The sequence below is a fragment of the Thalassophryne amazonica genome, chromosome 16, assembly GCF_902500255.1.
Source record: "Thalassophryne amazonica chromosome 16, fThaAma1.1, whole genome shotgun sequence".
Taxonomy (NCBI): domain Eukaryota; kingdom Metazoa; phylum Chordata; class Actinopteri; order Batrachoidiformes; family Batrachoididae; genus Thalassophryne; species Thalassophryne amazonica.
This window is the reverse complement of record NC_047118.1, coordinates 497739-513753: the sequence shown is the minus strand read 5'-3', so window position 1 is coordinate 513753 and position 16015 is coordinate 497739. Positions and strand designations below refer to the sequence as shown.

Below are 16015 nucleotides of genomic sequence, written 5' to 3'. Positions count from 1 at the left end.
ATGTCTGTGACCGAACTGTAAGAAACCGCCTAAAGGAAATGGGATTTACATACAGAAAAGCTAAACGAAAGCCATCATTAACACCTAAACAGAAAAAAACAAGGTTACAATGGGCTAAGGAAAAGCAATCGTTGACTGTGGATGACTGGATGAAAGTCATATTCAGTGATGAATCTCGAATCTGCATTGGGCAAGGTGATGATGCTGGAACTTTTGTTTGGTGCCTTTCCAATGAGATTTATAAAGATGACTGCCTGAAGAGAACATGTAAATTTCCACAGTCATTGATGATAGGGGGCTGCATGTCAGGTAAAGGCACTGGGGAGATGGCTGTCATTACATCATCAATAAATGCACAAGTTTATGTTGATATTTTGGACAATTGAAAGGATGTTTGGGGATGATGAAATCATTTTTCAAGATAATGCATCTTGCCATAGAGCAAAAACTGCAAAAACATTCCTTGCAAAAAGACACATAGGGTCAATGTCATGGCATAGAGTCAATGTCAATGAGCAGATCTGATTTGATGCAGGTGTTAGTTTTGGGGATGAAAATTTACAGGGTGATTCCATAATTTTTTCCTCAGAATTGAGTGATTCCATATTTTTTTCCTCTGCTTGGTCTAAAAAAGTAACCGTTACTGACTGCCACAATCTTTTTTTCTTGATTTCTTATAGTGTTTCTTAAAGCCAGAAAGTTGCCATTTGAAATGACTTTAGTTTTGTGTCATGTCTGTGATCTGCTGTTTTTCTACAAAATTAAACAACTGAATGAACATCCTCTGAGGCCGGTGATTCCATAATTTTTGCCAGGGGTTGTAGGACAACACAGCTGACGTGTATTTCTCCAGGTCTGCGTCCTCTTTGAATACTCCACAGTCTGTGTACTCAAAGCAGTCCTGAAGGACTGAGGAAGCCTCCTCGGTCCAAACCTGAACGGTTCTGGTGGTGGGTTTGGTCCGGCAGATCAGAGTAGGCGGGTATCAGTTTCACAGATATATGGTCTGACATACCAAGGTGAGGAGCTGCTGCAGCCTTGTATGCTCCTGGTATGTTACAAGATACCTGGTCCAGTGTGTTGTTGTCTCTGGTCGGAAAGTTTATGGATTTGTGGAATCTGGGGAGAACAGCTTTCAGTTCCACGTGGTTAAAGTCCCCAGCCACGATCACAGCCGCCTCTGGATTTGCGTTCATTTGGCTGCTGATCGGGCCGTACAGCTCTTCCAGCGCTAACTTAGCATTAGCTCACGGTGGTATAGACTGCTATGATCATGACAGAGCTGAGTTCTCTAACCAGTTTGAACAGTCGGCACTTCAAGGAGGAGACTGGGCAAAGCCGGTCTGTGTGGGTTAGCGTGTAGCCTAGTATGCAGCCCGCTCCGCTTGCCCCGCTTTTGTTTACAGTGTCTCCTCCGTCTCTTAGGCCACAGAGGAGGGATGGTGAGAGCCTCCGTGGTCTGCTGCAGTTCAGGTGGAATGGAATAAAGTTTTGGAGATGCAAAGAGTCCGTAATTTTTCCCCAATTCCAACAATTCAGACCTTCCGTAATGTATCAAGGCCTCGAGTGCGGGTGAAAACACAAACAAAAACACGAAAAACACTGAAACAAACATAAATAGCCGGGAGCCTAAAGCCGCTGCGTGTACACACGCCGCCATGTTTAAAAACGCTACCAGTATGTTTGCCTTTAACAACATTCCCATGTTGTTTGGATTTGGTCCAGAGTTTAGACACAGCTGACTGTGAACAACCAACATCTTTTGCAACATTGCGTGATGATTTACCCTCTTTTAAGAGTTTGATAATCCTCTGCTTTGTTTCAATTGACATCTCTCGTGTTGGAGCCATGATTCATGTCAGTCCACTTGGTGCAACAGCTCTCCAAGGTGTGATCACTCCTTTTTAGATGCAGACTAACGAGCAGATCTGATTTGATGCAGGTGATGCTACAAACTCAAAACTATTATGTTCAAACTACTTTTTATTGGTTTGGAACCAAGATTTTGCTCGCTTACTAGTGTGCTTTGGGTCATTGTCTTGTTGAAACACCCATTTCAAGGGCATGTCCTCTTCAAGTATTTTGACATATCCAAACTGATCCATGATACCAGGTATGCGATATATACAACCCCTGGCAAAAATTATGGAATCACCGGCCTCGGAGGATGTTCATTCAGTTGTTTAATTTTGTAGAAAAAAAGCAGATCACAGACATGACACAAAACTAAAGTCATTTCAAATGGTAACTTTCTGGCTTTAAGAAACACTATAAGAAATCAGGAAAAAAAAAATTGTGGCAGTCAGTAACGGTTACTTTTTTAGACCAAGCAGAGGGAAAAAAAATATGTAATCACTCAATTCTGAGGAAAAAACTATTGAATCACCCTGTAAATTTTCATCCCCAAAACTAACACCTGCATCATATCAGATCTGCTCGTTAGTCTGCATCTAAAAAGGAGTGATCACACCTTGGAGAGCTGTTGCACCAAGTGGACTGACATGAATCATGGCTCCAACACGAGAGATGTCAATTGAAACAAAGCAGAGGATTATCAAACTCTTAAAAGAGGGTAAATCATCACGCAATGTTGCAAAAGATGTTGGTTGTTCACAGTCAGCTGTGTCTAAACTCTGGACCAAATCCAAACAACATGGGAATGTTGTTAAAGGCAAGCATACTGGTAGACCAAGGAAGACATCAAAGCGTCAAGACAGAAAACTTAAAGCAATATGTCTCAAAAATCGAAAATGCACAACAAAACAAATGAAGAACGAATGGGAGGAAACTGGAGTCAATGTCAATGACCGAACTGTAAGACACCGCCTAAAGGAAATGGGATTTACATACAGAAAAGCTAAACAAAAGCCATCATTAACACCTAAACAGAAAAAAACAAGGTTACAATGGGCTAAGGAAAAGCAATCGTGGACTGTGGATGACTGGATGAAATTCATATTCAGTGATGAATCTCGAATCTGCATTGGGCAAGGTGATGATGCTGGAACTTTTGTTTGGTGCCGTTCCAATGAGATTTCTAAAGATGAGTGCCTGAAGAGAACATGTAAATTTCCACAGTCATTGATGATATGGGGCTGCATGTCAGGTAAAGGCACTGGGGAGACGGCTGTCATTACATCATCAATAAATGCACAAGTTTACGTTGATATTTTGAACACTTTTCTTATCCCATCAATTGAAAGGATGTTTGTTGAAATCATTTTTCAAGATGATAATGCATCTTGCCATAGAGCAAAAACTGTGAAAACATTCCTTGCAAAAAGACACATAGGGTCAATGTCATGGCCTGCAAATAGTCCGGAGCTTAATCCAATTGAAAATCTTTGGTGGAAGTTGAAGAAAATGGTCCATGACAAGGCTCCAACCTGCAAAGCTGATCTGGCAACAGCAATCAGAGAAAGTTGGAGCCAGATTGATGAAGAGTACTGTTTGTCACTCATTAAGTCCATGCCTCAGAGACTGCAAGCTGTTATAAAAGCCAGAGGTGGTGCAACAAAATACTAGTGATGTGTTGGAGCGTTCTTTTGTTTTTCATGATTCCGTAATTTTTAAAAAGTAACCGTTACTGACTGCCGCAATTATTTTTCCTGATTTCTTATAGTGTTTCTTAAAGCCAGAAAGTTGGCATTTGAAATGACTTTAGTTTTGTGTCATGTCTGTGATCTGCTTTTATTTTCTACAAAATTAAACAACTGAATGAACATCGTCCGAAGCCGGTGATTCCATAATTTTTGCCAGGGGTTGTAGGCCCAACACCATAGTAGGAGAAACATGCCCATATCATGATGCTTGCACCACCATGCTTCACTGTCTTCACTGTGAACTGTGGCTTGAATTCAGAGTTTGGGGGTCGTCTCACAAACTGTCTGTGGCCCTTGGACCCAAAAAGAACAATTTCACTCTCATCAGTCCACAAAATATTCCTCCATTTCTCTTTAGGCCAGTTGATGTGTTATTTGGCAAATTGTAACCTCTTCTGCACATGTCTTTTATTTAACAGAGGGACTTTGCGGGGGATTCTTGCAAATAAATTAGCTTCACATAGGCGTCTTCTAACTGTCACAGCACTTACAGGTAACTCCAGACTGTCTTTGATCATCCTGGAGCTGATCAATGGGTGAGCCTTTGCCATTCTGTTTATTCTATCCATTTTGATGGTTGTTTTCCATTTTCTTCCACGCGTCTCTGTTTTTTTGTTGTTGTCCATTTTAAAGCATTGGAGATCATTGTAGATGAACAGCCTATAATTTTTTGCACCTGCGTATAAGTTTTCCCCTCTCCAATCAACTCTGTAATCAAACTACGCTGTTCTTCTGAACAATGTCTTGAACGTCCCATTTTCCTCAGGCTTTCAAAGAGAAAAGCATGTTCAACAGGTGCTGGCTTCATCCTTAAATAGGGGACACCTGATTCACACCTGTTTGTTCCACAAAATTGACGAACTCACTGACTGAATGTCACACTACTATTATTGTGAACACCCCCTTTTCTACTTTTTTTTTTTTACTAATAGCCCAATTTCATAGCCTTAAGAGTGTGCATATCATGAATGCTTGGTCTTGTTGGATTTGTGAGAATCTACTGAATCTACTGGTACCTTGTTTCCCATGTAACAATAAGAAATATACTCAAAACCTGGATTAATCTTTTTAGTCACATAGCACTACTATTATTCTGAACACTACTGTAGATAGTCCAAACTATACCTTTTTGGAATATTTATGATCAGACAAATATTGTGGTTTATTATACATCTGACTGAAATACATTGTTCTGATTGGCTGATTTGTGTGTAATAATTGCAATACTTTTCATAATAAATCATCCAAAGTTAACAATAGCCACATCATTGACTGATTCTGCACCATTTCGGGCAACATTATGAGTGATTGTGGACTGATTTTGTCATAACGGGGCAACAGTGTTTGGGGCATGCACAGGGGTGATGTGTCACAGATGACATCATGATGGAGAGCAGAAGGTTTGCGTCGGTGGATACTGATGGGATAAATGCTGTTCTATCCAAGAAAGACAGTGAAAGCACCACGAAAAGTATCAAGAAAAGCACTGTTCAAGCAGTTTTTAGCAAAAGACGATGGGAAAAATTTGCATGGTGTTTCACCCAACGAGTTTGAGAAGCTTCCCACTGCTGCGCTCCAAGTCTGGCCAGAGGCTGAAACACAGTACCATGAACTCACTACGGTATGGGATATCCAGGTACCTTAAGGATATGGGTATTGACATTATGGGGAATCCTGAGTTTAACGGGAAATGACTTAATAAATTTTTCACACAATTGAAAAAATTAATTTATAACTACACAGATGTAGAGTAAGTCCCTTCGGCTGCTCCCTTGTTTTGCACTTGGGGTGCAATTGGAGCATTTATCAATTTTGCTCTGATTGGAGCATTTATCAATTTTGACCCCTTTGTAATTCTTGACTCCTATCGGTCCGCCATATTGGATTTTCAAGTGCCCACTTTTTTCTCAAACACTGATTTACGAAGAACATTCATGCCAAATCTGACCAAGTGAAGGATTGTTTCAGTTAGTTGATTGTGGTTGCTTGTACCTGCGAAATATGGCTACTGGTGGTGATAAGTTTACGGTGCTGCTTCGGTCCATACGGACACTAAAACCTCCCGCTGATGTTACGGCACGTAGAACTATGGTAGGGGTTCCAGTGTCAGACTGAAGAGGGATCTGCTGTCTGTTGCTGTGACTTGTAGCAGCCACACTGGTGGTGTATTGTCACGTCACACCAGCAGAGGGCGCTGTGCTCCAGTAGCTTCATGTATTCTGATTTTGCTTCTCTCGAGGAAAAACTAAACTAAACGGGGAATATGCCATAATTTCCAGAGTATAATTGTAGCTATCAACAAAATGTCCCCCCCCCCCTTTTTTAATCAGATCTTGCATTAGATATTTTGTGTGTGTGTGTTGTGCACTTTTATTAAAGTTTATTCTGATTAGTGCCTTGATTCCAAGGAAACCCCTATATAAAGTTACTCCTAGTGAAGTTTTTCAGTCTGTAAGTTGCACATAAGTTGCAGACTCCCAAACTAGTGTTAAAAAATATGCAACTTATACTATGAAATACAGGCAGGAGTGACCAAGTGGTTGTGCCTGGTTTTATTGCAGAAAGCTCCTGGCTCAAACCCCACCACTGCCACATTTCTCCGTGTAATGTGGAGTTGCCACAACGGGCATCCCAAGTAAAAAAAAAAAAAGTGCCAAATTGATATGCGACTGACCTCTGATGTACTGTGGCGACCCCGAGGGAAAACAAGGGAGCAGCCGAAGGGTCTTATTTTTTCTATTGTAAAACGGTGCCAGTGTAGCTCAAAATTGTTTTTGGTCTACGTTTGTTTTAAAACCTTCATGCAGCCAGTGTGACTTTTTATTTTTCTTTGTTGTCACACACGTGACCACAACTGTCTGACCGACTGTTCCCTCTGAATGTCTGAGAAATGACCCACGTTGATTCAGTGTTTTCTGCTTTCAGTAAAAAGTAGCAGATTGTCGGTTTTTGGGTTTGTTTGCTGAGGTGGTAATAATCCTTTGCTGTGGTCATCCAACCTCCACAGTGACCCCCTCAGGAGGCTTCAGGTGACACAACCCCCGTGTGTGCTGGATCCTCTGTTCTGGCGTGCTGTTCAGGACAGCCAGACAAAGGTCATCGTGATGTGGGGGTTATATAATCTCTATCTCACACACACACACGCATTTCTTTCCAAAAGTGTGAGCAGAGGTCACGAGAGGCCCTGGTTGTGTTGCAAACATGTTTCCTTTCTAAAATTGACATTAGGGAGCGAGAGACTTGAAGCTGTTAAGGTACCATTCATTCAGCTGACACCATCTTTTAACTCATACAAATATTCTTACCATTCTTGCCCTCACTGGAAATGAAAGAAACTGACATGTCTTTTTGAGGCAATAACTTAGGTTTTGCTTTATGATGTCATGAGACAAAAGAACATTAAAGGAGCCATCAGTCCTACGTTTGCAACGTAACGTATCACTTTATAGAACGTAAAACATTTGAATGCAAAACATTTCAAAATAACATTTGTCAGTTACCACCATGGACTAAAACGAAGGGAGTGCAGTCCCTGTGTGACCCTTCGGCCCAGATTGGGCAGCCCTGAAGATCAGGTTTTACTTTATCATGTCACGGTGCCAGGTTATTAGGTTTTTCCTTTATGATGTCATAAGGGAAACTTTGAGTTTCCTTTTTGCAATTTCAGCAGGGTGGAATATTGTGATTTTCTTTTTATTCCTTTTCCTTTCCAAGCTGCCAAAAAAAACAAACAAAAAAAAACAAATCATATATCAGTAAAACCATAAAAAAACAAACCTTTTCACTGTTGAATGTTTGGATTTTCTCTCAAATGCAATAAAAAAAATTAAAGAAATAAGAATAAAGGAAAATAGACATGAAAACAATTTAAGCTTTAGCTTTTTTTTCCTCATTATAATCTTTAAACTTTAAAAATTTCTGAAGATCAGATTTGCTGTAATTTTGTGGCATGCATTTGATGCTGGAAATTGAGTCTTTTAGCTTCTTTTTGCTCTCTTTCCTGTTTAAATGTTTTGTTTGACGTCCTCTTCCTTTCCTTCTGCTTCTTCCTTCTTGGAGTTTGACCCCTGTTTTTGCCTGGTTCTGTTCAGGGCCTCAACTTTCCGGTTTACGACACCTCACCAAAAAGACAAAGGAGCAGGAAAAGCTTCTACAATATATGCTGTTCTGCTGCTGCTGATGGCACCACCTGCTGCTCACAAATGAACAGAAACTAAATAAGTCTTTTCCTGCATTTCCAAGAGCACTGGATTGAATTTTTTTTTTTTTTTTTGCTTAAAGTCTGTTTGTATTGATTATTAATGTAATAATTTATTTATAAAAGTAATACATATATTTTATATAGTACCTTTATTAAAGATTACATATGGGCAAAATTCATACTGAATCCCAAAGTGTAAAAATTCACAGGTTTAATGGGGAAAAAACCAACAAAAAAATGAGTCCATAAGTAAAAAAAGGTGTATATCCAAGTTTGATCTGTTGCTCTGACTAAACTCGGACAGAAATGTGTCGGACAAATGACCGTGAAAGCATGAAATCAATTATTTATCTCCTAACTGTCCTCATCTTTCAGATTCCAAAGCGCAGCAGGAAGCCATGTGCAAAAGGGACAGATCTCGCTGTTGGCCCGACCCGAACCATTTGTGCGTTCCTGCCATCAAACGGGCACTCGTGTTGAAACTCTTTCAACTTTGGTAATGTAAAAGACTAAATGTCATGCAGCTGAATAAAAAACAACCAACCAAACAAAAAACCCCAAATGTCTCTGAACATGTAAAGCTTTCACTGCCCTCATACAGGTGTGGTGCGGCGGTTTGCTGTGTTGCTGTGGCTCGAGTCTTTCAGGTCCTTCTGGATGGAGTTGTGGACTTGCAGGAATTTGTGGTCCCGCTCAGAGTTGTAGGTGGCGGTTGGCGTCCCAGAGGATTTGAGGGTGTCCCGGGGTAATGTGTACATGGAGATCTCTGTGGACGGCAACGCGCTGAAGCCCTTGAGGCCCACAGGCGAGGCATCACGGGAGTGTGACGGGTCTGTGGAGCGGGAGGAAGCGCATGAGCGGCGCCGGTAGCGGTAACGGTAGCTTGGTATTCGCGTTATGGCTGAGCTTTGGAGGTAGTCGGCTGCACGTGCCCCTGTTCGCAGCTGTCGATGGCGGTCGATGAACATGTGCACGGCCAAGACACCCACCATCTCAGCCATGATGAAGGACAGGGCCCCAAAGTAGAAGGACCAGCCGTAAGAGTAACTGTTCTTCTTAGAGTCGCTTTTGGAAGGGTCCCCCGCGTTGGCTGATATGTACACGATGATCCCGATGATGTTGCTCAGGCCTGGGGAGCAGAGAGAGGAGGTGTTGCGACAGAGGGAAAGGGCAGGTTATGGGTTCATGGAGAGAGGAGGACAAGGCCAGAGAGATCAAGGACACAACACAAGAATTATTTAAGATGAGCTCATAACCTCGTTCCCACATTTGCTCCACTCAGCATACGTCCCTCTTATCTTATATCTAGATTTTGGAAGCACTCAATATTCCTTCTCAGACCGTCGTTCCCAGTACACGTGCCAGGAGGTCAGGATACAGATTCATGCAGGTAGCTGAGTGCATAAGGAACTGGCATGCCAATATGTAGACCTGGGTTTGAATCCCGCTCATGTTATCTGTCTGCATCCTTGGACAAGACACTTACATGATCTCATTCCACCCAACTGTAAATGGGTACTGGCCTTGACTGGGGAAGTAACCTGCATCGGACTGGTGTCCCGACCAGTGGGGAGTCATGGACACTTGTTCACTTGATGGTATGGAATCCCGAAATTAGTACCAGCACCAACAGGCCTCAGGGCCTATATATAGGACTTAATTCTACAGTTGCAGGCTCCTTCTTCCCCTAAGGGTGAACAAAACATAGAGTATTCACAAGAGAACTGGCTTAATGTCATGGTTGCAGTGACCTTAAATACAGCCAAAGGGTCTCTGCTTCAGCCCACATTCTTACAGTTTGTAATTCAGAAACTTTTAAAAGTAAATCCATCAATGTCTGGAATGTTCTGGAATCTTCCATGCATTTTCAAGAAGCTTTCATCTTTTTGTAGGTGTAGCAAAGTGCAATCTAGACTGAAATATGGTCTGACCAGGTCTGCTGACCTGGTAGAGCACTGAGCTTAAAGGACGCTGGCAGATGAATCCTACTGGACCCCACAGATAGGATATGTGACTCGGTTACAGCGAGCAGTGTTGGCAGGATGTGACAGCTGACCGTGTCGTTCTAATTCTTAATGTTTAAATGTTCTTGTGGCATTGGGAGAAGGTTAAATTGTGGTGGCAAAAGGCAATCCAGACTGAAATATGTTCAGACTAGCTTGTCGAGTAGATCTTCTCCTTTGGCTAACCTGGTAGACCAATGGTCCCAAGAGTAAGAAGTCTGGATTTGAAATCCAAGCAGAAGACACAAAGTTATTTTATTGGTTATATATTTAAACTGCTGCCCCTCTGAAAGTATGACAATAAATCTAATGTGTAACTATTGTTTTTAAATAACTTTATATGGAAATAATTATGGCAGATCAAAACCTCACGTGGGTCTTCCTCAGTGACCACTTTGACACAAAGCTATTCCAGCGGTACCCAAGGATTCAGAGTCAAGAAGAAGCTGATCACAGAATGTCTACACAACAGTTGTTGGTTTAACAATACAGATAGCACAGTTTATTTGAAAGTGTGTCACGGACACCATATGTTTGAGAGAGAAATCCCAATGGGTGGCTTTATTCCTTGCAGCAGGATCAAAGTAAAGTAGGGGCGACGAAGGAGGTTTGACAACAACCAGCAGCAAACAGAATGAGGCTATGGGACACTGTGATCACATTGTACCTTGACTACCAATTTGTTCTGTAATGAGAAGTCCACACTTAACTATTTTTTATAATTTGAGAGGAACATTAGTATTTGATAAATTAAAGACTCAAACTACCGAAAAAAGTCATTGTGTTTCCGTAAAAGGTGTAAAAATTTGGAATAACTGCTCTGATAGCATTAAATTATCTAGTACTTTAGTTGGCTTAAAAAGACCTTATAAAAACACTATAATTACTTATTATAGTATGATGAATTAGGTTAACTGAGTTTGTTACAGTTTTTTTTGTTATTGTGCGTTGCACTATTGTTTGTTCTGTTGTGTTGAGATATTTTAGTTTACCGATTAATCTATATTGTCTCTGATTGTTTTTTTGGTATTTGTTGTTATGAGTATATATATATATATATATATGTATATATATATAGTAAATGGTAAAAGGAGTGCTTCTGTCTACACCGTTTCAGGCGCACAAAACTGGGAAATTGTCTACGTGTTTTGTTTTTGTTTAACGAGAGATTTTTTTGTTAAGTGTGTGTATGTGCGCCAAATTCATTCATTCATTCACGATTAGGAAGAAACAAAAGGTGGTATAATATTTTCACATCTGAAGTTATGCAAGTCAGTTTGATTGAGATTTTCAAAGCCAGACTTCAGACTTTTCTGCTCTGTGCTGCCTACAATTTTTTTTTTGTATTTTCTGTAGTTCCCATTTTAATTCTTTGAATTTTGATTTTTTTTCAATAATTCATCAATTTTTTGTCCGTGTTCTCTCCATGATTATGGGTTTCCTCTCACCACATGCACATTATTCCACGGCACGGGATGGTGACTCCTAGTGGTTGGATTGTGTCTAACTGTAGTTGCACAGATTTAAATCCAGAGGACGATTTTTCTTGATGCAGCTTAAGCTTTTCATTTGTTTATTTGTTTTTGCACGGGGACTCACCTGCAGCCACAAAGAAGATCCCTGCACTGAGGATGATGTTGTGGCGTGACTTGTAGAACTCGCTGGCAGCTATACATAGACCTCCCATGAAGAGCAGGATGACGCTAAGGATGGGGAAAATGCTAGAGGCTCGAACCGCACCTGGACATCACCAGGCGGCGGATGGGACATGATTTCAGTCATGGACAAGAAAGGAGAGCAGAGAGAACAGAAGAGAGAGAAAAGCAGATTAGAGTCAGTTTCAGTATCTGTTCCACGTGTGTTCCTCATCACCATACTCTGACGCCTGAGAAGACTTCATCACAACTGTGTGCCATCTCCCGCTGTCTGTGTTTGACACGTCATGGGAATGACAATCAACAAATGGGCACCGGGGCGCCGCCATACAGGCCACAATGTGGAAGAAACTAGGGGGCGCTCTTCAGCCAAACCAGTATCTCGACATCTAATGATCAAAAACAACCTGGCAGCAGGACGAGCAGTCGAGGTGTAACAGGGCAACCTAAACCATATCAACCTACCATATCACCCCAATAGAGCGCTTCGCTCTCAGACTGCAGGCTTACTTGTAGTTCCTAGGGTTTGTAAGAGTAGAATGGGAGGCAGAGCCTTCAGCTTTCAGGCTCCTCTCCTGTGGAACCAGCTCCCAATTCAGATCAGGGAGACAGACACCCTCTCTACTTTTAAGATTAGGCTTAAAACTTTCCTTTTTGCTAAAGCTTATAGTTAGGGCTGGATCAGGTGACCCTGAACCATCCCTTAGTTATGCTGCTATAGACGTAGACTGCTGGGGGGTTCCCATGATGCACTGAGTGTTTCTTTCTCTTTTTGCTCTGTATGCACCACTCTGCATTTAATCATTAGTGATTGATCTCTGCTCCCCTCCACAACATGTCTTTTTCCTGGTTCTCTCCCTCAGCCCCAACCAGTCCCAGCAGAAGACTGCCCCTCCCAGAGCCTGGTTCTGCTGGAGGTTTCTTCCTGTTAAAAGGGAGTTTTTCCTTCCCGCTGTCGCCAAGTGCTTGCTCACAGGGGGTCGTTTTGACCGTTGGGGTTTTTCTGTAATTATTGTATGGCCTTGCCTTACAATATAAAGCACCTTGGGGCAACTGTTGTTGTGATTTGGCGCTATATAAATAAAATTGATTTGATTTGATTTAAACCGCAACTGTGATGGAAGGAGTTTGCAACTACTACATCCAAAAATTTCTAAAATAAATTTTTAAAAAAAATATACATTACATTATACAGTCTGCAATTTACAAGGAATCCAGCACCTCCCATATCCACCTGCACCACCGTTAAGATAGGGCCCACGTCTCCTTTTTCCCTCTGTCATTTCTCACACTACATTTAATTCACATTCGGTCCGAGCAACGGACAGTTGTGAAGATAAAGCGTGGACTTGTCTTCACCTCATCTTTCTCCATTTATCGTCCTTGATTCCTTGTTAGAACAAGAGGGAATTGTGGGTAAGGCTTACTGGTCAGACAGGCTAATTAAATATTAAGATGTCCGGAGCAGTGACTCTGCTCCTGGACCCATCGCTCTTTGGACCGGTCCTCTGTCCCATTGACCCTGAAGGCACGGACACACGACACATTACCTGGACGAGGGCGCCAGAGAGCGTCTTCGTCTCCTGGCATCTTCACTAGCAGAGACAAACGAGACGAGGGACAGACGGATTTATTGATTTGCTTACTGCAGATAGTTGATCTGCTGTTATGTAGCCCTGGGGTCGATGCCCGCTCACCCTACCTGTCTGTGTCCTTGGACAAAACACTTAATGTGTATTGTCTCTGTCCGCTGCAGTCCACAGGAGGGATTATATTTCTCAGCTGGATTGGGAACACCTCAGGATCCCCCAGGAAGCATTTGAGGACTTTGCTGAGGATAGGGAAGTGTGGGATGAGCTGCTTAGTCTACTGCCACCACAACCCAGACCTGCATAAATGGCAGCAAAATGAATCTAGAAATAGAATCAAAGGTGTCCTTGAAGATTTCAGAATTTAGAAGCCATCAGAATTTGTGGTCACCATCATGAAGTTAGCGTGCTCAGTCCCAGAATATATCAATCAATCAATCAATTTTTTTATATAGCGCCAAATCACAACAAACAGTTGCCCCAAGGCGCTTTATATTGTAAGGCAAGGCCATACAATAATTATGTAAAACCCCAACGGTCAAAACGACCCCCTGTGAGCAAGCACTTGGCTACAGTGGGAAGGAAAAACTCCCTTTTAACAGGAAGAAACCTCCAGCAGAACCAGGCTCAGGGAGGGGCAGTCTTCTGCTGGGACTGGTTGGGGCTGAGGGAGAGAACCAGGAAAAAGACATGCTGTGGAGGGGAGCAGAGATCGATCACTAATGATTAAATGCAGAGTGGTGCATACAGAGCAAAAAGAGAAAGAAACAGTGCATCATGGGAACCCCCCAGCAGTCTACGTCTATAGCAGCATAACTAAGGGATGGTTCAGGGTCACCTGATCCAGCCCTAACTATAAGCTTTAGCAAAAAGGAAAGTTTTAAGCCTAATCTTAAAAGTAGAGAGGGTGTCTGTCTCCCTGATCTGAATTGGGAGCTGGTTCCACAGGAGAGGAGCCTGAAAGCTGAAGGCTCTGCCTCCCATTCTACTCTTACAAACCCTAGGAACTACAAGTAAGCCTGCAGTCTGAGAGCGAAGCGCTCTATTGGGGTGATATGGTACTACGAGGTCCCTAAGATAAGATGGGACCTGATTATTCAAAACCTTATAAGTAAGAAGAAGAATTTTAAATTCTATTCTAGAATTAACAGGAAGCCAATGAAGAGAGGCCAATATGGGTGAGATATGCTCTCTCCTTCTAGTCCCCGTCAGTACTCTAGCTGCAGCATTTTGAATTAACTGAAGGCTTTTTAGGGAACTTTTAGGACAACCTGATAATAATGAATTACAATAGTCCAGCCTAGAGGAAATAAATGCATGAATTAGTTTTTCAGCATCACTCTGAGACAAGACCTTTCTGATTTTAGAGATATTGCGTAAATGCAAAAAAGCAGTCCTACATATTTGTTTAATATGCGCTTTGAATGACATATCCTGATCAAAAATGACTCCAAGATTTCTCACAGTATTACTAGAGGTCAGGGTAATGCCATCCAGAGTAAGGATCTGGTTAGACACCATGTTTCTAAGATTTGTGGGGCCAAGTACAATAACTTCAGTTTTATCTGAGTTTAAAAGCAGGAAATTAGAGGTCATCCATGTCTTTATGTCTGTAAGACAATCCTGCAGTTTAGCTAATTGGTGTGTGTCCTCTGGCTTCATGGATAGATAAAGCTGGGTATCATCTGCGTAACAATGAAAATTTAAGCAATACCGTCTAATAATACTGCCTAAGGGAAGCATGTATAAAGTGAATAAAATTGGTCCTAGCACAGAACCTTGTGGAACTCCATAATTAACTTTAGTCTGTGAAGAAGATTCCCCATTTACATGAACTAATTGTAATCTATTAGACAAATATGATTCAAACCACCGCAGCGCAGTGCCTTTAATACCTATGGCATGCTCTAATCTCTGTAATAAAATTTTATGGTCAACAGTATCAAAAGCAGCACTGAGGTCTAACAGAACAAGCACAGAGATGAGTCCACTGTCCGAGGCCATAAGAAGATCATTTGTAACCTTCACTAATGCTGTTTCTGTACTATGATGAATTCTAAAACCTGACTGAAACTCTTCAAATAGACCATTCCTCTGCAGATGATCAGTTAGCTGTTTTACAACTACCCTTTCAAGAATTTTTGAGAGAAAAGGAAGGTTGGAGATTGGCCTATAATTAGCTAAGATAGCTGGGTCAAGTGATGGCTTTTTAAGTAATGGTTTAATTACTGCCACCTTAAAAGCCTGTGGTACATAGCCAACTAACAAAGATAGATTGATCATATTTAAGATCGAAGCATTAAATAATGGTAGGGCTTCCTTGAGCAGCCTGGTAGGAATGGGGTCTAATAAACATGTTGATGGTTTGGATGAAGTAACTAATGAAAATAACTCAGACAGAACAATCGGAGAGAAAGAGTCTAACCAAATACCGGCATCACTGAAAGCAGCCAAAGATAACGATACGTCTTTGGGATGGTTATGAGTAATTTTTTCTCTAATAGTTAAAATTTTGTTAGCAAAGAAAGTCATGAAGTCATTACTAGTTAAAGTTAATGGAATACTCAGCTCAATAGAGCTCTGACTCTTTGTCAGCCTGGCTACAGGGAGCATGCGGACAGACAAATGCTGTTCATGTCATCATCTGACTGGGTTTGTGAGACGTTGCAGCCCTCGGGACGAGTGCTCCTCTCCTCTTAAATGTCTCTGTCTTGCAGGATGTTAACCTTCACAGCGACCTGAGTGTGCTCGGCACCTCGTCTCTGAGCTTTACGTCAGAAGAAAAGGCAGATTTCCCTGCAGGTTTATCTCGTTGGGATGCTCTCATGCTGTCAGTGAACCGATTAAGTGCAGATTGGTGCATGTCTGAGCGCTGAGGGCAGAAAATCAGAGCTGGTGGGAGACAACACACACACACACACACACACACACACACACACACACACACACACACACACACACACAC

At 41.8% G+C, this 16015-nt stretch overlaps 1 protein-coding gene across 1 annotated transcript in view; it reads right to left on the bottom strand.

Annotated features, from left to right (window-relative positions):
• Positions 1–7864: 7864 nt before the first annotated feature.
• Positions 7865–16015, bottom strand: part of LOC117528139 (voltage-dependent calcium channel gamma-2 subunit) — a 144949-nt gene continuing 136798 nt past the window's right edge. Inside the window, exons 3-4 of the mRNA XM_034190714.1 lie at positions 11406–11546; positions 7865–8932 (exon numbers count right to left, since the gene is read on the bottom strand). Of these exons, the coding sequence (XP_034046605.1) occupies positions 8397–8932; positions 11406–11546 (677 nt within the window). The 3' untranslated portion in view covers positions 7865–8396. The remainder of the gene's footprint in view (positions 8933–11405; positions 11547–16015) is intronic.